The 22,754-nt window shown below is 36.3% G+C and overlaps 1 protein-coding gene across 1 annotated transcript in view; it reads right to left on the reverse strand.

The window, feature by feature from the left end:
• Positions 1-22,754, reverse strand: part of FBN2 (fibrillin 2) — a 281,077-nt gene that overhangs the window by 21,499 nt on the left and 236,824 nt on the right. Inside the window, exons 42-56 of the mRNA XM_055299218.2 lie at positions 21,532-21,600; positions 20,212-20,337; positions 19,899-20,024; positions 19,338-19,463; positions 17,388-17,504; positions 15,793-15,921; positions 15,210-15,329; positions 11,960-12,085; positions 11,169-11,321; positions 10,319-10,384; positions 9,553-9,678; positions 8,869-8,988; positions 7,736-7,858; positions 7,147-7,278; positions 635-760 (exon numbers count right to left, since the gene is read on the reverse strand). Of these exons, the coding sequence (XP_055155193.1) occupies positions 635-760; positions 7,147-7,278; positions 7,736-7,858; positions 8,869-8,988; positions 9,553-9,678; positions 10,319-10,384; positions 11,169-11,321; positions 11,960-12,085; positions 15,210-15,329; positions 15,793-15,921; positions 17,388-17,504; positions 19,338-19,463; positions 19,899-20,024; positions 20,212-20,337; positions 21,532-21,600 (1,785 nt within the window). The remainder of the gene's footprint in view (positions 1-634; positions 761-7,146; positions 7,279-7,735; positions 7,859-8,868; positions 8,989-9,552; positions 9,679-10,318; positions 10,385-11,168; positions 11,322-11,959; positions 12,086-15,209; positions 15,330-15,792; positions 15,922-17,387; positions 17,505-19,337; positions 19,464-19,898; positions 20,025-20,211; positions 20,338-21,531; positions 21,601-22,754) is intronic.

Raw genomic sequence — 22,754 nt, forward strand, 5'->3', positions numbered from 1 at the left:
TCAGAAAAAAATGTGATATAGTTGAAATACTCTTTCTATGTTAAATCAAGTGATGAGTCAAACAGCTTACTGCTCTTATTTTTTTGTTTACCTTGAATTTTACTATAGCACACTTTTTGCAGCTGCCATAATTAACTACAATGATTTATAATGTATGCATTTTAGCATTAAAATATAATGTCTGAGATTTATATTTCCCATAAAAAGGTCTTGTAAAACATTTTTTTTCTGTACCACAATATAAAAAGTAACCTTCCTTGCATTTTTGAAATATGACATTTATTTTGCATTAATTGTGGCAGAGGTTACCTCATATTGCAAATATTTCCTTTTGGAATAAAATCATCCTCTGATGCAAGTTTTACTAACACCAAATTTTCCAAAGAGCTTAATTAATCTTAATTTTGGAAAGACTATTTAAGATTGTTATTTACATTACACATAGATGTGCATATAACACACACATAAAAATATATCATTTTAATAGATGTGCACCTTTAAGAAGAAGCATGTGGATTATTGAGATTGGGGGATTTGTTTAGCAGACAAGAAAATATAAGTGGAGCTCTTCTGTGATGACATCATGAACAGATGTTTTATCTACCAAGTATAATATATTTGGATGCCAACTTACCAAGGCACTCAGTGCCTGAAGAACTTGACTGGAATCCTTCATTACACTCGCACCTATAGCTTCCAATAATGTTAACACAACGTCCATTTTCACAGATTCCTGGCTTGCTCCTGCATTCATTTTCATCTTTGGAAAAACAAACAATAAGAATAATGAGAAAACTGTAAAATTATAATTTACAAGCTCTCTTCTAATGGGTTATATCTTAATACTTCTTTGCCAAAATACTGATATGATGAGATTAAAAATGGTCATGTGTAAATATTAATTTATTTTTAGCTTTACTTCATCCTTCTAGGTGGGTTCTTTCTTAAGATAAAGCTTTCTTCTTCTTTCTTTTCTTTATCCTCTGCAGAGAAGGGATAGTGTTAATATATAGAATTGGAAATTGGCCTCCAAAAGGAATAGAATTGCCCTGAGACACCAGGCAAGGATGGGAACTCTGGGGAAAAGAATGTCAGTTTCTGTGATATTAGAGAAAGGTGTGGGGAGAGGGATGGTGGCTGTTGGGTAGGGGTGATGAGTACAGTAAAAGCCACACAGGCCAGGAATAAAGGACAAGCTCCTAAATTGGTTTTGAGTAAAATCACAGGAACAACTATGGTCTGTGAGGGTAGTTAATGGGAGAGGAAATTTAAGTAATACTGCTCTTTTGGTTGGTGATAAATAAACCTACTTCAACAAAATTGTTTTCATTAAAATTCTCTGTATCTTTACTTTTTGTGCTTTTTTGATATTTTGTAAATTTTGTTTGAGTTTTTTTTCAAAGCTATGTTGTTAGGAGCACAAGAGAGCGCATGACAATTACATCTTTTTGATAAATGGCTCCTTTCATCTTTATACTTAAAATTTTTTTAAATTTACTGACATTTATATTTGCATGCACTTTGCTTTTATTAGTATTTTCCTTGAATATTTTTATTTTCAACCTATCTCAGATTTCAATTTTGGTACTACAATTCTATTAAAGAGAACCTAGCAGAATTCTTAAAAACACATTTATCTTTTAAGCAGCAGTTTAAACCACTTATATCTGTCATGATTACTGATATGTTTAGAGTCTTACCTGACATTTTATATTGTTTTATACTTACTGTGTGATTGCCCTCTTCCTATGCCCTCCTTTTCCCTCTGAACTCATATTTGGAAGTTACAGTCTTCTTTCTATTCTTACAGTGGAAACCACTGAACAACTTCAACACACATTCTTAATGAATAATTTTCTATCAATGCCAAGAAGTATCTGTTTTGAAAGCTCTGGGCCATAATAAGCACCTTTGCATAAATTTACTTTTCTCTGCTCTCTCCCCGAACCACCTGCCACGTTGATGTTATCTAGAAGTTTTGGTTTGTTAGATTTTTAGTGTGCCATCAGCAACTGTTTAAATTAATGAGGCTTACTGGTTTCTTGGCTCACCATTGTTCTACTTATATTATTTCTTCCTCTTGAATTAATTTTAAAAAATTAGTGTATGTAGTTCGGTAATTATTTATTTATTTATTTATTTATTTGAGACGGAGTCTCGCTCTGTCGCCCAGGCAGGACTGCAGTGGTGCAATCTTGGCTCACTGCAAGCTCCGCCTCCTGGATTCATGCCATTCTCCTGCCTCAGCCTTCCAAGTAGCTGGGACTACAGGCTCCCGCCACCACTCCTGGCTAATTTTTTTTTTTTTGTATTTTTAGTAGAGACGGGGTTTCACCGTGTTAGCCAGGATGGTCTCCATCTCCTGACCTCGTGATCCGCCCGCCTTGGCCTCCCAAAGTGCTGGGATTACAGGTGTGAGCCGCCGTGCCCAGCTGGTAATTATTTAAGAGGGGTATAAGTATTCTAAAACAGATTTCCGACCATGTCTTCTTTCATTTTCATACTTGATTGAGTATAGAATTTTAGTTCAAAATTATTTTCCCTTAGAATGCTTTCAAAATATAGCTCCTTTATTATTTTTTTTTTTAACCCAGTGTTAGTGTTCATTTGTAAGAAATCTGGTTTTTCTCTCTGGAAGTTTTAAGGATTTTCATTTTCTTTTTGGTGTTTTGAAATTTACCATGATGTGCCTCCTGTGATTATTTTTTTCCTCTTTTAGAAAAAAACTCTTATTTCAGAAATTTAAAGGTATATACAAAAGTAATGAGTTATGAATTAAAAAGTTTTTTTAGTTTATTATTTCTAGAATCTGAAGGTGCAAGGTCTGTTGCCTTGGTCTAATCCTATCCTTAATGTCATTCACCCTAATATTGAATTGTATTTGATTTGTCTGAATTATTTTTTTTCAAAAAGGGCTTTTGAACTAAAAGTGTTCTTGGAAGACCTCAGGATATACTGCCTGAGTTCTTCCAAGTTTGATTATGTATAACACAGCTTCTGCTGTAGTACATAATTTGTGCTTCAAATTCTTAGATTAATTTTCCTTTATTGACATTGGCATTAAGAATTACTGAGAAGAGGTTGAAAAAAAGTTGCCTGATTCTTTTTTCTGTTGAAATTTGTAACTTTAATAGGGTGTATCTTGGAGTGATGTTGCTCTACCTAAATAATGTTGATTTTCCAGAATTGTACTTTCTACCCTTTGACAATTTGTGGGCTGCACCAGTATTGTCAATTATCGACCTTTCCATTGTCCATCACTCTTGTCTGATGCACCTCTACTTCTACCTACTCTATGTCCAATCCAGTGCAGCATGACAGCCTAGAGAAAAACAGGCTTCATTTCAATAAGATTCGACTCAAATCTCAAATGGGTACGTGATCCTCCGTCAACAATCCTACTATACTTCTTAGTATCTTCACACTCCCATTTTCTAAAATGACATTACACACTCAGACACATCAGACATCTCTCCCCTATGAACCACCGGGCTGTGCCCTCACTTTCAACCTTTTGTCCTCTTCCAACAGCTAAACTATCTTTGTTTTTTCTCCAAGGCCAGCTCTTGCACTGGTACTCTAGATTGCCTTCCCAGATTTCACGATACTCCCTTTTCAGCATAAACTCTCTAGTAACTTTCATCTTAAAACAATACAAAAAACTTTCTTATTCACCTATTACCCCTCTGGCTACTGCCACATGTATTGATTCCCTTTCAGAACAAAATTTCTGGAAGAATGATCCATGGCGATAAATTCTGCTTTCTCATCACTGATTGTTTCCTTAATGTGTGTGCTCCACTGAAACTTCCTGAAGAAGTCACCAGATCTACTTACAAGTCTATGTTACTCTACATCTTAGTAGCATCATACAAAAGTGGCCACTTTAGTTCTCAGGACATCACACAGACATGGAGAACTTCCTATCTTGCTGTCTACTCTTTCTTAGTCTCCTAATATTTTTAGTCCCTCTAAATATTGGAACAACCAGAGCCCAGTCTCCTTGGAAGGAGCCCTGCTCCTTCTATTCTCCAGGATCTTTCTCTTCGTGTTCTCAGTCAATCTCATAATTTTTCAAACACTATCGATTTGCTAGCAATTTACATCTATGGCTCATAAATATGTCTGCTGACTTGATATTCCCACTTGGAAAGCTAGTACACATCTGACACTGAGCATGACCAACACAGAACTTTTATTCTTCTGTGTCCCCAACCAAACCTGTTTCTTCCAATCTTTTCCATATCAGTTAATAGTAGCATCAAGTAAATTATTATAGTAAGCTAATTTACTTTAGTTACTCAAGCAAAAATCCTGGGACTTATCTTTTATACATATTCAATGAATCCATCAGAAATCCAATCTGTTGGTTATTTCCAATACATTTTCTGAATCTGTCCGCTCCTTTCCACACTACGGTGGCCCTAATCTGAGCCTCCTTTTTCTCTCATCTGGATGTTTAAGACAGTCACCTAAATGAAAGCCTTGTTTCTGCTACCACCTCCTTAAAATCCATTACCTATAAGGCATCCAGGTATCTTTAAAAATGTAAAATGGAAAATAACAACAAGTAATACTTAACTGAAATTTTACTCTGTGCCAAGCACTGTACTAAGGGTTTCATGTGAATTTTTTAACTTAACCCTCCCAATAATCCTATGAAAGTGCGCTCAAACTTCCTATTTGTTTTTACTTGAGGAATCTGAGGCACATATTTAAGCCAACTTGCCCAGGGTCACAGAGCTAGCACATATGAACCTAGATTGCTAACATTCATAGCCCATCCCCAGGGCCCATACTCTGAGTCACTCTGCCATAACACTTTAAGCATGAAACCAAATTCCTTTCCATGGTATTTGCCTACCTTTAGACCCACTTCATGCCACTCTCCTGCACAAGCTTCAGCTACACTGGTCTTGTGTAATTACTCATCTTTGAACAATTTTCTCCAGTTCAGCTACTCACTGAAAAATAGTGTAGCTGGTCACAGGTGCTAAAATGGGCCTAATGTGTAGTTTCAATTCATGTTTGTTGTATGAACATCCTCTCACCAAATCTGTCATGCTCTCTACCCTTGAGGCACTACACTCAGGCTTTCAGGTAATTTAGGGAGTCGTGTGGCTCTGATAAAGTTCTTAAAGCCTTAGAATCTCTGACAGTTGCTGCTTCTCCTCTTCCTGCCTCACATCCGGCAGTCTCCATGTCTAGGAGACTAGTTTGTTGATAATTAAATAGCATCCCGTATTTTCTCTTTTGCGTCTACTTATCTTCACACTGCAGTGTAGAAACAGGTCTCTATAAAAGCACTCCATACTTTTCTCATTTACTTATGTCCCTGATCTTCTAATCAAAGATTGTTGGATAAACTTTAAAAAACTGGAACAGTCTGCCAAAGTCTAAAGAAGAAAATTTAATGATCTTGGTAAAAAAAATGTTCTACTTATCAGATTTCTTGACTCATTTATTTGTTTAAGAAATAATTACTAAGGCATAATATATTGCATAGTCAAGTTTCCGTCTCTGATTAGGTTTACGGTTTTCATTAAAGAGGTTTTAGATTTCCTGTATAACTTTAATTCCCTTAACTGTAATACTTTTAGTTTCCGTTGCAATTGACTTTTTTGGGTAAGTTTGTTTGATTCCAATTTCATGCACTGGCATTTTTATTGATTGTTTTTGTGGCTTTATTTTTCATCTTGACTTTTGTAAATACTTTTTCTTTGTAATAATATTTTTACTGTTTTTTAAACTGGAATTTCTAGTAGTGAAAACATATTGTTTGCATCAAAGTGTTCTACAAAGAGTTTTGTGATGATCAAAAAAATTTTGCAGACATTTTAGCTATCAGCATGGTATAATGAAAAGCTTGAAGATCAGAAAAGTTTCAGAACCTGTATCTTTTGTAGTGCTGTTTAACAATAAAAAGAGTACAAATGTAGAATGCTGCCCTTGGTCTTTTCTTTGAAAAAGTAAGTTCAGAGGATAAAAGAATATTAGAGCTAGAGCAGATACACCCTTCCCAACACCCGCCCCCACCACTCCTATCAATCAGGCAGACTAAGTTTCTCACTGTATGCAGATGAAGGAACTGAAGAACAGAGAACTGAATCACTTGCAAGTCATCCACATCATTTATGGCAGATCCATGACCAGAAACCTGTGTTCTTAATCTGATCACAATGCTTACTCCCTCTTTCCCAACAACACGTCTTTAAATGTAATAAAGATAGCATAATATAAAATTCAGCTAGTTATAAAAATAAGAAATTTCCATGCATAAAAATTAAAACACATTTTTAAGTATTTTAGCCAATCTCTGATTAAACATAGCACATACATACATTGTTTTCATTCAAATAAATTAAAAGAGAAATGAATGAAAAGAAATTTCATGTACAGTAAGAAGACAGGATGATTAAGAATGCTGATTTCCTTTCTTCCATACATGGTTATTAGCATTTTGCCCTGTGCTAGATTTGGAAGAACACATATGACTTAGGAGTTTAGGTTAATATTCTGGGACAACAGATCTTGGAAGAATAGTGTTTTTGAAAGAACCACTGCATAACTACACCTCCTATGTAGGTCTATTTTTAACTTTATTAAGTACTATATTTGAATGAAATATCTAATAAATGAAAAGAAACTAAAAAAATCCAATTATAATTTGTTGTATATATAATTTTTTATATGACATATGTAATTCACAATAGTTCAGAAACTCACTCTTTTGTAAAAAAATTAAAATGGACAGATACAGCTAAAATCACCTCAGACTAGTTACTTCTGATCTCAACGTCTTCCCTAGTAGTAATTCCTTCTATAAATTAGGGTTTATCTTTTTCAATGTTTTTCTATATATTTACTTGGTTACATATGTACTTACAGAACACATATAGTTTTATTTACAATTTGCTTTAAAATATGAAATCAAAAGGGCATGTATTCTTGAGCAGGCATAAATGCCACAATCCAGAACCTATTATATTAGCAGAGACCCTGAGATGGAAGAAAGCTAGCTGTATCACTGCCTTAATACAGCTGGAAAAATAGTTGGCTTGCAGTTAAGATGATGTGGGTGTAGTGCCATTAATTAGGCTGGGAGTGGAGGCATTATATAAGCAGACACCCTCCCTTACTACTTACCTACACAGCCTTCTCCATCGGGCCTTCGGGCCATTCCAGGAGGGCAGATGCACATGAAGGTGCCGATTAGATTCTTACACATCATGCCCCTAGATTCGCAGTCGTGTAACCCTTCAGCACATTCGTCCAGATCTAGAACAAAAAATAAAAACAAAAAATTATCTGGAGCAAGCTGTAGTTTTAGTACTTTTAAGTTACAGGTGTGGTCTTCTGACACTTAACATGTAATTTTATGGTGGGACAGAGAAAGGAGAAGCCCAGCCATTGTCAGCTATTGGCTATAGTCCAGATGTGTAAGTTTCAGCACTGCTCATAGTGATAAGAAGTTCAGGGAAGGGCAATCTTTGCTTTAATAAGAATCCAAGAGTGTGACAATAGTGGGCTTCTCAGCCCATTTTATCTCGGACTTGATTTTACAAAAATACCATCATATGTCTTGTTATCTAGGTATGGAAATCTACTAGCAAAATATTGTCATATATATTTCTGTAAAGCTCTAGAAGAAATTAGTTGAGAACTATAAAATCATTAAAATATATCTCCAGCATGACAAATAAAGTTCGAACTACTCCCATGTCTGTGGCCTTACCTTTGCACATCTTTTGATCTTCCCTGAGGGCATAGCCAATCGGGCACGTGCATTCATAGGACCCAAAAGTGTTCATGCAGCGGAAAGCACATAGCAGTGGGTTCTGGGCACATTCGTTGATATCTGACCAAAGAAATGGACAGGAATGTGCTCAGCCTAGAGTTCTAATTATTTGTATAACTAAATGTTGATGTCATTTACTTGGCGGTCATACACAAAGCAATAGAATAGTAGAACTTACACATCTGGTATGCAGAATTTAGTACCTAACAAACTCATCTTTCAAAAGTAACAGCTATAAACTCTGGAAAGAATATAAAAACTACCTGAAGTTTTTAATGGTGAGCTGAAACTCAGAGCAAACAACCAGTAGGGAGTAATTTCACATTGATTTGCCTTCTATTTTCCTGAAATTACCCTCCAGATGACCACGGCCTGGCAGTGCTGTCATCCGGTAGCTAACTCTCCAGTAGAAAGTTTCTGAGATTCCATCCAGAGGAAGCAGGGGAGGGAATCTTAGGGCAACCAAGTCTGCTAAAGAGAGGGGAACCCAGGAAAGAATGCCAGGGAAGGAGAAATACTATTTGTTTTTCATCAAGTCAGCTCAAGTGACATGACTGTACTATGCATGTGTGGGGCAAAATCAAGAATGCTAGTGAGTAAGGTTTAAAGAACTGACAGATGAGCCATTGCCCTTCTCAGGCCTGAGGGTCTGCTATCGTGCCTACCAGAGTTGACTGTCTGCTAAGACAAATACATCAATATTCTTCAGAGTAATATAACTGATTTCGAAGCATATCATTCACAATATCCAGAGTATAAATCCAACATTAACCAATATACTGAAAAGGCAGGAAACTGTGACTCCATTTCAAGGGAACAGACAATCAAGAGATACCAACCCTGAGATGACCCAGATGCTGGAATGATCAGACAAGGGCTTTACAGCAGCTATTTTAACTGTACTAAAGGAAAACTAAAAACCAACCAACCAAACAAAAAACCCAAAAAACAAAAAAACCCCACCATATGCTCACCAGCAGAATATCAGAAACAATATAAATCAATATTGAGACATTAAAAAACACTTTCTATGTCAAGAAGAAATAATATTTAAGACAAAGATCACTTGCCTTCACAATTCATCATGGGCCCTGGCTCAAAGCCTTCATTGCAATTGCATTCAAAACTCCCAATAACATTGGTGCATGTACCATTTCCACACGGATTGCCGATTGAACACTCATCAGTATCTGAAAAAGAAGAAGAAAGTACCACAAAGATGTTTTAGTTTAACAGCAGCATGCCCAGGAAGACCCATGCTTGGCCCTCACCCATTTCCAGGATCTGAGAAGGGTACATGTAACCCTGGCATCCCTTGGGCCTTGGCTGGCTGGCCATTATGGACTGCAGAGGGTCTGAAGGATCAACGTGCAATGCTCTGGCCCCCAGGCAGCAATACTCGCCCTAAAGATGACAAATCCAGAAGAAGAATGTGGTCCTCTGCTTCAAGAGCAGGCATGGAAGGGCATAAAGTAAAATGGATTTCTTGTCCAATGAGAGATTTTGGCAATTTTAAGTCTCTAGGACACATAAGATTTTGTATGTTTGGTTGAAGACAGAGGTTGGTAACTCTCAGTCTTCGCATAAATCAGATCTGACTGGAAAATGTAAGACTGGTGAAGAAGGTGCCACTACTAGCTATTTATCCTGGATCTGTAAATCCCCCCATCACCCAGGGTGCCTGAGAGACCTTTTACTGAATATGAGAAGTAAAATAGAACTTTAAAATTCTGTAATGTGGAGCCAACACTCACCCACACAGCGTACTCCAGTGTAGTCAAGGTTGTAGCCCATTGGACATTCACAGCGAAAAGATCCGTCGGTGTTGATACATTGACCATTTGAACAAATGCCTGGGCTCTCAAGACACTCATTGACATCTAAAATATAGAACTGCCCGTGAATTTCCTGATATAAAAAGATATGCCGGCCAGGCGCGGTGGCTCATGCTTGTAAATCCCAGTACTTTGGGAGGCCGAGGCGAGTGGATCACCTGAGGTCAGGAGCTTGAGACCAGCCTGGGCAACATGGTGAAACCTCATCTCTACTAAAAATACAAAAAAAAAAAAAATTAGCCAGGCATGGTGGCGCACACCTGTAATCCCAGCTACCTGGGGAGGCTGAGGCAGGAAAATCACTTGAACCCAGGAAGTGGAGGTTGCAGTGAGCTGGATCGCACCACTGCATTCCAGCCTGGGCAACAGAGTGAGACTCCACTTCAAAATAAATAAATAAATAAATAAATAAAATAAAAATAAAAAGATGTGCCAATACTGTGTATGTCTATTCAACACAGACTTGTAAATACTTCTTTTGTCAGAGAAATATGTAATGTATTTCATATATCACGATATAGTCTTATATGTACAATGTATATGATACAAAATAAGGGTTATATACGTCCATTAAATACAATATACTATATGTTATATAGTAAAGTTAGCATGAGTTATAAAATAAATGTAAAATAATATGTTTGCATTAAATAAGAATATAGGAATAAAATATATCAAAGCGCACCTTCACGTGTATCATGAAGACTAGGGACAGTTCCATGGCCATATGGACACAAATCCTGAAATGCAACTACAAAGAAAAATACAAATTCTCCATTACTGAAGACTTGAAATTATCAGAGAACTTAAGAAAGGATGAACAATATACAAGAAATTACACTTAATTATGTTTCCATTACAAAGCTGTCTATAACAAGAGTCTTGTATTTTTATGATTTATTTCAAAAGCATATTTAGTGAGGGCCACCTTCTAGGATGCCACCTGCTCAGTGCTCCTGGTTCTTTCTGTTTGCTCATTTAAAGCTGAGCAGCTAAAGAGAACTTCCCTGCCCATCACACTCAGAAGCCATCCCTAACCTAGAGGCCAAGCCAGCTGGAGTTTGCTGGGAATTATCCTATAATTTATGGGTGCCAAGAAGACCTGAGGCTATTGATCTTTTCCTGTAGAGGGCCATTGTGCTGACTCAGCTTCTCAGAATTTAATGTAACATTCTGAGAGCCACAGCCTGTCATACAATGCCCACATGGGACTCCTGCAGCAACCTGGAATATAATTTCCATTCCCTTCTTTCTCCTGTCTTAGACCTCTCAAATTCACACTTTTGAAAGCAAGTAATACTAACTTTGGAGGTGGGGAATGAAATAAAAGGGTAACTCCACCTGTGCTTAGACATGTCTTATTCAAAAGCTGAAAGAAGTTTCTCAGGCTAGGTTGTTCAACGAACCATCAAAACTTATATGCAAGGAGGTGATTTCACTCTCAAAATATTCATAAATTACGTGGTTAAACCCACTCTGGCAAACATTCAAAAACTGGTACACAAAGTGCTATTTGATGATGTCATTGCTCTTACCTTCATCATCTTTGGGGCACAGCTCACAGGGGTCCCCCCAGCCCTCTCCTGGCATCTTACTACAGCAGCATTTTGCTTTTGTGGTGTTGAAAGCTTTGGGTACAGAACACTTTCCATTTTCAAAATTTGTGAAGCAGAAGCTCTGGCGAGTATCTAATCAAAAAAGCAAGCATTACAGATGGAATTATTTTGTAACACTGTTTGGACAGAACATTTCTCATTGTAGAACACAGGATGCAGACTAGATCAGCAGTTAAGGCAGGTCTGGGAATCTTCAATTGCTGATTTCATTTGCCACTTTAGATTGACCTGGCTACAAAATTATTTATTTAATATGCTTAAAATATTTTTATAATGTGCTAAGAAAATTCGAGAAATCATGCTCAGTATCAAAGTGATTTCCACACAGACTCTTTTTTCACTGTTGCATGACAGCCTAAGAAAAACAATCGAGGTAACTTTCAGCAAGTTACATCACATCAAAAGCAAAACATACACCAATATACAAAAAAGCTATGCCAACAACAAAATTAACATAGTCATTCTGATAAATCAGAATAAGAATTTTTCTTTTAGTAAAAAAATTTATAAAAATGTAGAAACAGTGGCAATAATTCAAAGTACCTTAAAAATTGTTCATCGCGTATGTTTGAGACCTAAATTTTTAACTTGCAGATGTATTTTAGCACAGACATATATTTTGTTAGGACTAATACCAGCATGATGCTTTACAATTCAGCTTTAAAGTTTCTAAGCGTGAACTGTGACAGTGAAGTCATTCCAAATCTTACCAAAGCATCTCCGTCCATTATCAGATAGTACGAAGCCAGGGGGGCAGAGGCACTGGAAGCCCCCTGGAGTATTAGTACAGGAACCAAAAAGACAAATGTTGGGATCTTCATCACATTCATTTATATCTGCAGAACAGGGGGAGTATTTATTAGCCATTCAACACTTGAAAATAAACAATTGTCCATACTATCACCGTCCACTAGCCAGCTGATATTTCAGACAAGAGATACTATGTTGTATGTTTAACTTATTCATAAAAATGAACTATTATTGCTTCAGAAGTCAAAAGTTATAATTTCAACCAACCATGTGCCAGAGAGTCCCAAGTCCATGTCCACCTTCCTGTCTTTGATCTTTAGGGGTGTATGTATGTCTACCTGCCTACCTGACATGAACAACTCCATGTCTCATGGGCACTGCAGGCTCCATGTGGCAAAATGATCTATGAACTGGTCCCCATCTCCCTGATACCTCTCTCTCAGTAATCCAAATTGTGATCCCCAAGTCACCCCTATTTCTCTCCTTTTTTCACTCCACATGCAAGCAGAACGTGGCAGCCAGTTCTACCTCCTCAGTACTTCCACAGCCATCATCATTTGCTACCAGTCTCTCAACTGATGTCTACATCTCCCTGTCTTCTTCCTGTCACATTGCCACCAGGGCTGCCTTTCTAAAACATCCATCTGATTATGTTTGAAAATCTGTCCCTATGGAACTGGAGGGCCAAGACATATTTTGACGGTGTTATCATTTGCCCCTTTCCCCGGAACGCTTCCTTAAAATAAATAAGCATGCCTGCCTGACTAGTGATTTTTTGTTGTTTTTTGTGGGAAGGACTTATTTAATGTAATGTTTTAACCACATGAAAAATACTACTTTTCAGGCACATTAGAATGTAAGCTCCATGAGGACATGACATGTGTGTCTGGCTCGCTGTTGCACCTTCGGCTCCTAGCACGGTATCTGGCACACACAAGTTCTCAATTTATGTTGGTAGAAGTTTAACAAAAGAGTCATCACATCCCTTCTATAAAATGACAAAAAACTGCAGAAACCAACACCACCGCCACCACCACCACCAACAACAACAAACACAACAACTCCTGCAATGGCTTCACACTAACCGCAGGCCTGACTTCAATCTTCTGAGCCAGCCTTTCTACGCTCCGTGTCGTGCTCATGCTGCCTACGTTTCCAAATAGCCTCTTCTGTTCTCTTTCTTTGGTTGATCAGTAAAATCCTATCCAACATTTAAGAGTGACCTAGACAATCATCAATCCTCTGTGACAGGCTTTCTTGAACTGCCACCCTCTCACAACTACCACAATGATCCCTAACCTCCTGCGGTGCTCCCATCTCCTTAACAGACCTCCAGTACAGTGTCTGTCACATTGTATTATAAGGATGTCTTCACAAAACAGGTTTATTTACAAAATAGGTCTCTCCCCTTAGGTAGTAAGTTACCCCAAAGCAAAGATGATGTTCCTGTATTTCCAGCACCTAGAAAGGTGCCAAATGTTGACAGTAATACCCACTGAATGTAGGAATGAATTTATCTATGCAGGGTATGTGTACACATATCTATGTATGTGTATGTGTGTGCGTGGTCATGTTAGAATGTCATCTGAGAAAAGTTGGTAGAAAAGATACTAGTCTGAAGAAAATCTTCTTACAGTGAAGTAAGTTAATTAAAAACCATTTTTTCACACTTTGGGAGGCTGAGGCCAGTGGATCACTTGAGGTCAGGAGTTCGAGACCAGCCTGGTCAACATGGTGAAACCCCGTCTCTACTAAAAGTACAAAAATTAGCCAGGCGTGGTGGCGGGCACCTGTAATCCCAGCTACTCGGGAGGCTGAGGCAGGAGAATCGCTTGAACCCAGGAGGTGGGGGTTGCAGTGAGCCAAGATAGTGCCACTGCACTCCAGCTTGAGTGACAGAGCGAGACTCCGTCTCAAAAAAAAAAGTAATAAATTAAAACCATTTTTTTCAGAGATGCAAACTAGTGTCATTGCTAACAATAAAGGAAAAGGAAATATTTCTGAAACTTAATAAATAATAATATATGCTACTGTAATAAAATAAAAGATATCCATACTTTCATTAAGAGGAAAGGTAGCCAAGACTGCCTAATACAAGGAGGCATGTGTATTTCTATTTCCCTCCTAGTGGCTGACACACTACTTTTATTAGCATTCCATAAAGAGAAGGATCACAGAGACAAAGAATCAAGATTGAGCATGAGAAAAGAAAACGGAAGAACAACAGGATCTTAACCTTTTCAAGAAACTTCTTACTGAGATGATTCTAGTATCACTGTTTATTATTTTTAAGTATTAAAAATGCTAGATAATCTTATAATGAACTATACAAATCAGAAAATCAGAACGACTAGGGGATACCCATGGTATCTAATTATGTGGTCTGAAGAATAATTAAATTCTATGAAGTAAACTACTTCCTTCTGCCCTGTCTATTTAATTCCCTTAAATACGAACAGTAGAATGATATATCTTTAGGTAGAATCTTGCCAAGGACGATAGAAATAAAAAAAATTGGATAATTCAAAGGCAAAAAATATCCTTAGCATCTTTTCACGTTAGAAAAACCACACTAAGATGCTGGTGCTTCTGAATTTCAACGAGGCTGTAAAAAATAATTTGTATAAAAGTGAAACAAAGTGAACTGTAAAAAAGGTCGGACTTCATCATGTCCACTAGGCAATTCTGGGACCCACTTTTGATGTGGTTACAGCGTTCATGTGTGCTGGAAGAGTTTCAACAGAAAAACATCTGTTATGACAAATGGATTAATATTTTCTGCTTTGACATGAGGCCTTCCCAAGAAAAAGAATGTCTCAACAGCATTGTCAAGATTTTTCTGCTTCACATTTCTAAGACCCTAGACACCTTTAATAGCTGTTTTAAAACTGGGTGCCAAAGATTACAATTTTTGTAGACACTCTTTAAATTCACTGAAAGTCGCTGTTGACGTTTGGAAAAAAGATTGGAGTATGCTGAAAATTCGTTGACTAGCATTAGATTTCTGGTAATGAAAAAATCTTACATCCCTAAGTCTTTTATTCTTACCATCATTCCTGATGGTTCAGTAAAACAGATGTAGGCAGTTATATGTTTAATTCCTTAGGTCAACATGCTTGCAGTGGTTGGCACTTAGTATGTTTCCAGAGTCTTTACCATGTCTTACTATACTGAACTACTTGTGGGCCTCAGAATAAATGTTACTCTTACCAATGCAGTTCTCGCTTTTTACTTCATACCCTGGGGGACAGATGCATCTGAAGGATCCCTCCAAATTCTGACAGGTACCAGGAGAGCAAGAGCCGGGAAGGGCAACACACTCATTAGTGTCTTTAGAGAAAAAGAAGAGAAAAAAAGAATTTAAATTTAAGCAAATTTAAGTGTGAGATAATTGTTGCATAGATTTATCTGTCTGCCAAATGATATTAACATGAATTCAACTTGGATCCTCTGATCTACTGGGTCACCATGAACAAATATTCCCAAAGATACTCTTCTGACATCTTGGATATTTCTTATTTGGCAAGTGGCTAATTTTCTTTATTTGTTTCCTTTGCCTACTTTTCTTAAGACATGGACAGCCTCAAGCTCTGTCCCCAGTAAAAACACTGCCTATGAGAGATTCCCATTGTTGACACCTTATACTAAAATTTTCCATCATAGCTTATCTTGGTCATGTGCTCTGATGATTAAATGAAATATTAATGAGTTCTTAAGTGAAAGGAGGGGAGGTACACATCATCATTTTACAAAACAAAACACCACGAAGACTGCTTATTATTTAGATACTTACCTATACAGTTTTTGCCATCTGGGGTAAGTTCATAACCTTCATTACACAGACACTTGAAGGAGCCAATTTCATTAAAACAACGCCCATTTCTGCACACCTGACCAAAAAAGGAACTGCACTCATCTATGTCTGTAAGCAAACAGGAGTACGTTTTTCAGAAAGAGCCCTTAACATGTATATTGTTTCACAAGACGCTACTTAAAAACATACTTATTGGCATGCATTTATAAGAAATCCCATATTACAATTCCTCATCAACAGAGAAAAATGGCACACATCATAAGGATCATATAATTAATAGGATCCCATAGAGTCCTACTATTTTTCAACCATAAAGATACATTTTTTTATTTTTGATATTAATATAACTCACGAATTTAGAACCAGATAAAAATCAAGGTTTAAGGTGAAGCTTTCCATTCTTTCTAATTGAAAAATATTTATTTTCCCACAGGCAGGTGGATATGTGGGATGTAATCTGATTGCTGAATTTGCATACACTTTACCTGCAGCTAAGCTGACCATATTCAGAGAACAAATAAATGAGCTTATTTACTACAGGAAAATCAATGATATTAAAAACACTGGAATTGCTGATATCATACATAATTGAAAGAAAAACGACATTAAGTATTAAGTTCATTTAAGTGTTAGTTCTCCCTGACTGTACAAAGGCTCTAAGAAACTAGTTAAGAAGGCAGCAGTTGAATAAAATGTCCAATTAGCTCTACTTTTTATTTTCACAATTGTGGAATTTTGAAAAATAAAGAAAACAGAGAGGAACTTATGTTGGGTTAAATGAGGAGGTGGGGATGAGCTCTGATATAGTCCCACAATGGTAGAAAACCTAAGTTCTTTTACATACCTTGCAGGGCCATGTGAATTACAACACATTATGCTGTAAATTACCCGTGCAGTTCCTGGCATGCAATAAACAAGGAATAAACGTTTGCTGTCATTTCTCTTATTCTCTTCTCCAACTACTTCAGGACCCTCTCCCACTCACTATGTTTCCATTTCACATTTGTGTGTTGCTGTGGGCCAAAGACTAAAGTCCTGTACGGTGCATAGGAGATATTTCTGAGGGCTAATCTAGAAACCTAGTCACCATTCATTATTTTTGTGGGGAAAGGCATTCTGCCTTCAAAAGCTGATGGAAAATGAAATGTCAAGACATGACAAGTGTAAGTAGGAGGCTACAGGTACTTGAATGTAAATAATCCAGAATGGATTTAAATGAAATACTTGTAATAACATTGAGAAAATGAAGGTTCTATTTTTGATCTCATTAAGGGAATACAAATACCCCAAACCATAAATCAGTCCCAATATGTTTACTGTGATCTGAATGACCTTTTTTTCCTGAAATGATTGGTTGATTGACAAAAGGGTTCAAGAGTATATTGCCTTGTGACAACTCAGGCCAATACTATGGTTTCAGTTAACTAGAAACCAGTCAATGAAATTATGTATCTTTTGGCACATATTTGCAATTTTAGTAATATAATTTTTTTTGTTCTTTAGTTTTGTTTTTTATTTCAGCACATTGTGTGGAAATGAAATAGAAGCAATAAAAGACTGAATGAAGTACTTACCCAGGCAATCATTATTATGAGTGAGTTCAAATCCTGGGTAGCACAGACAGTTATAGGATCCAACGGTGTTTTTACAAGTTCCATTTCCACACGGATGCCGCTCGCACTCATCAACATCTATAAAGAAACGTTGGCTCAAAAAATTCAATTTTTAACTAGAAAAAAATAGGCTATTAACCCTTTTATATGTTTAACCTATGGAATTACTTAGATTTTCCTCATTCAGTACTAGGAACTCATATCTACTTCAGGAAAATGAGTATGAGATATGGAAAAATCAAAATTACAAGAATCAAAATTGTAAAATTATAAGAAAATAATACAGTATAACAGGTACTGACTGTACTCAGACAATACTCAGACATAGCCTAAGAGAGCATCCCCCTAGCAGAGATGTATTAATGAACAGGTCTGCTTAATAATTGTAAATAAAACTGATCTTCTGAAATACTGAAACAATTTGTTTCATTATAAAAGGCATTATAAACACTTACCCAGAAATTTAAATTCCTTAATTTGAGCAGAAAAACAAAGACAAACTTAAGTTTACTTAATTGTATGAAGTAATGAAATCCAAATTGAAGTTTATTAGAATTCACTATTAGCCTTCAAAAAAACTGAATTAAGAAAATATTTAGAAAGGTCACTCATCATATGAGAGAACAGACTCCCCAACTATGAATTCCAGGCTGCTGAAACTCTACCACACCAAAAAAAGGGTGGGGGCTGGTATTGTTCTTTAGGAAGGAAGCTCTGTATAAGGGAGGTCTTACTGAAGAATCTGACTAGCTTTTAGCATGGAAGAATTGTTATGAGTGGACAGATTTTCCCCATATGAATTTCTGAATCATAAATCTCATATTTTTTTTGGTAAATCATACTCTCTCTGGGAGTATAGCAAGAAGAAGCATGTATAAGCAAGCATTCTTAGGGAGTTGATGCAAATAAGACCAGATCCTCTATATTCCTTTGTATAAACATCACCTAGAGAATTTTTCCTGCCATTATGGGAGAAGTCCAAAGGAAGGGCTTTAGGAGGCAATGGATGAACCTGCAGACATACTCCAGCTATTCCCTGTTGTATGGACGTGTCATGAAGGAAACCAGTCCTACAGTACTGAAATATGATTTTAATATTCACATAGATGATATCTTGAATATCAAAAGAGTAGCTGAACAGCCCTACCCTTTTCTACACTGAGAACATGCTAATTACAAGTAGCCAAGTTTTAAATTTAATTTTCCCCTTTCAAGTGCAAAGCACAGAAAGAAAACTCTTCAGCAGAGGCAGAGCCAACTGCTGACATCAGACTTAAGGGGTTATACTCAGTCCCAGCTTCATGGTATCCAGCCCATCTGTCTTTGAAAACCTATTAATCATCAGCTCAGCAAGTACTCACTAAGCACTATTATCACTTGACTACCCATTACATTAGCTACTGGGAATTTTTAAAGAGTATGGCTATATTTGCTCCTAAAGCTATTTTTAACAGATAAAACACAAAATATGTACATAAATCCCATGTATTCAACGATTTGTTTTAAAAAAATATGTGCATATGTGTATAAATTTATTGTTTAATGCTATCACTCTTACTACTCTCTTGCATTCCAAAATGGTGTCTTGAGTAGAAACATGAAGGTAAAGGGCAGCAAAGCTATGGTAAGTTCCACACAAGCCCAAGTGACTCAGAGTGTTTTTTCTTGTCAAGCCATGTGAACATCTTCTGGAGAAAAAGTTGAGAATCACTGAACTGAAGAACATGTTGCAGTATGTCCCTGCTTGCAAATTTTATACTTAATCAAGACTTAAACAGTTTGACCCAGTTAATTTTTTGCAAGATCGTTTCCGACAGAGACACAGTAGTTACTCATGGCACTTGATGGAACTGTGATCTGTTCTGGAGTCCCAGCCCCACTTCACTCCCTGGAGCAACATGTCCTTCTTACCCATGCACATGGTCTGGTCCTGAGAAGCCTTAAAGCCATTGTGGCAGATGCACTGGTAACTTCCTTGCAGATCAACACACAAGCCATGACTGCAAACGTTAGGAATTTCTAAACATTCGTTGCGATCTAAAACAAACAAAAAAATAAAACAAATGTTACATGTATCTGATTTTTATTAAGATTTCTTTATTTTTCACAGTTGTGTTTCTCTAACCTGCTATTAATTATTATAGACAGGCTGAAAATGAACCATAACAACAGCTGAATCAAAATGAGCAAGGCTTTAAAGTATCCAACCCTCTTTTTTTAATCATGCAATTTTTTTTATGTTTATTGTTATCTCAAGGATATTATTTTATTTTAGGTCCAATCCTGGGGAAATCCATTGAAGAGGCTTACTTTCTTAACAAAATAATCTCAAAGATATGGTGAAATAGGTTCACTATAAATGAACAGATTAAGTGAGAAAATCTTTCCCAAATTATTCTTGAAGTATTTTTTGATAGGAAATCTAAGGAATCGTGTGCTCAGTGCCAAAGAATGAGTCAGCCTCTTTCTTACCTACACAGGCCCCATTGGGTGAAAGTTTGAAACCCGTGGCACATTCACAGCGGTAACTACCAGGACTATTGATGCAGTCTGCATTCCGCTGGCAGAGATTATCACCATTGCTGCACTCATCTATATCTGAAAGAACAACAATTCCATTTTAAAGAGTCCTTTTTTATTATTGTATTAGTGTTACATTCACGTCACACTTTGATGATCAACTCTTGAAAAATTGTAGAAGAAATAGTAAAAATCTGAAACCATCTAAATACTATTTATGTATACCAAATTATACTGGATAAAGGACATACATTATTCAGATTACCTTCGCAAACCAACAGCAGGTCATTGTAACTGAATCCTGTAGGGCATTCACAGCGGAAACTGCCAATCTGGTTAATGCACACACCATTTGCACAAATGCCTGGAATCTCTTTACATTCATCAATGTCTGAAATGGAACAGATTTGGTCAAATATATGTTGTTCTGCTTAATGTACTTACCATATAACCTTGAATAATGCTACATGTACCCTGGGATGAGTACAAATATTCAGTGTCACAAAAATCTATTATATACTAGTATAGGTAATTTTTTTGGTTTATAAAAACATATATACCAGAAAATAGAAACAGTGGTGGAAAAAATGTAAGTAGCTGATAAAATATACCAAGTAATTTCAGAGTCAATATAGCAAATGAACTTTCTAGGCAATCAAACCCCTTCTTCAGGTTACCCTAACTGCTGCTATTCATTTGTTTAAAAAGCTATGTTTTCATCATTGTATGTATTTTGTTTTATCATGTATTCATAATGGAGACTTACAATTATATTGCTTAGGCCAGGTGTGGTGGCTCACACCTGTAATCCCAGCACTTTGGGAGGCTGAGGAGGGTGGATCACCTGAGGTCAGGAGTTTGAGACCAGCCTGACCAACATGGTGAAACCCCCGTCTCTACTAAAAATACAAAAAATTAGCCACGTGTGGTAGTGGGTGCCTGTAATCCCAGCTACTTGGGAGGCTGAGGCAGGAGAATCACTTGAACCTAGGAGACAGAGGTTACAGTGAGCCAAGATCGCACCATTTCACTCCAGCCTGGGCTACGAGAGCAAAACTCCATCTCAAAAAAAAAAAAAAAAATTACATTGCTTATTGAATCTTTGAGGAAGGAAACTAGAGTGAGCAACACAATGTACACTTAGAAGGAATTAATTAATACGAAAAATAAGTCTGTAAATTCGTATTGAGACTAGTAAAAAGGGATACTGCAAAAATACACCAACAATTTAAAAATGTACTTAAGAAAATAGCAGTTAAAGGTTAAAATAAGGTAGATCATTTAGAGTCATGTAATACAATGTGCATGACAAGGACAACTGAAGCTTTATCTTGGTGTTGCTATGACAAATATTGAGATAGTCACATAACTACCATAACCCAATCACCAGACTATGCTGATGGAGTATCATTATTAATACTTGGTTAGGGTCTGTAAGCCTGTTATTTATCTCTTATCTAACTATATTAGATTGAATTCCAGATTATTGTATTTTGTGGTACTCTTGAATTTTAAAAACACAGAATAGATTTTTACAGAATGCTACACATATGTATTAAAACAAACATAATCTGGAAAAACTCACCAACAGCTTTTCCTGTGTGAATGTCAAAGGTGAATCCAGGAATATTTCCACATATGGTTTTAAAGTCAGCTTTAAAATATAAACAAAGCAATGCACTCTTAAATTTCTCAAATTCCTTCAAAATAACATTTTGTATTACTTTCACAAACATATTTTACATTATTCACCACCAGACATTTTGATTTCAATTACATTTATTTGATAGCAAGGCCAGCTTTTGCTAGGAGTGGATCTAGGCATTTTTTACCATTATTATCATGGTTATTTCTATCACTCTCATTAACTTTTTACTGCTCTGATATCAGAAGGCAAGTAAATCATTTTAAGATTCAAAATGTCTATCTAGATATTTAAATACTCTTTTTCTTTTGATATGCAGAGCTTTAAAAAACATCCAATATATAAAGATTTAAAAAAACTGAAGTATAAATTGAAAAAGGAATTACAGATTGCACAAAGGTATAGACATGCAAAAATAATGTTGTAGAGGGGAAAAGGGAAACAATGAATAATGAATGAGGTGTGAATTTTGCCTTTTTTTTTTTTTTTTTACTGTGTCTATCGGTTGGAATGTGAAGTTTGCGTCATCAAAAACAATGCATTATGAAATCAAATAGGGACTATAAGAGGTATTCTTACACACAATTCACCAAATCAATGGAAATTTAAAAGAATTCTAATTTGCAAGATGAAAAATGCTTCTGACGCTCACTGCTATACACGTGAGTAAAACTTCTGAAAACAGTATTACGTAAAACTTGAACTGCATACTATATTCCAAGTGCTATCAGGTCAGGGATATTGTGAATTTCATCCACCAATATATACCGAGTATTGAGAACAGATAGAAAGACAACAGGTGCTCAATTTAATGGTTTCTAATTGTCTGGCAATGTGCAAATTATAATTTATATGTATAATCTCCCTAATTGTCATTGCAACCATATGAATTAGTCACTGTAATTATTTAATATTCCTATTTTATACATGAGAAATTAGTTTCAGAAAGGATAAATACTCTGCAGGAGGTTCCACAATAAGTATCCTAAGAGTTTTGATTTAAATACAGACCTGTCTCTCAACTCTAAGCCTTTTGCTTCTTCTCACAAAGGAAGTGCCATTTTAATTCCCCAAATCAATGATCTTCAATTTGTAACCATGGAGTTTTAAAGTTGAGAATTACAGGAATGTTTCTATTTAATTTTATGGAACATAATAATGGC

Source organism: Symphalangus syndactylus, chromosome 11, assembly GCF_028878055.3.
Source record: "Symphalangus syndactylus isolate Jambi chromosome 11, NHGRI_mSymSyn1-v2.1_pri, whole genome shotgun sequence".
Classification (NCBI taxonomy): Eukaryota; Metazoa; Chordata; class Mammalia; order Primates; family Hylobatidae; genus Symphalangus; species Symphalangus syndactylus.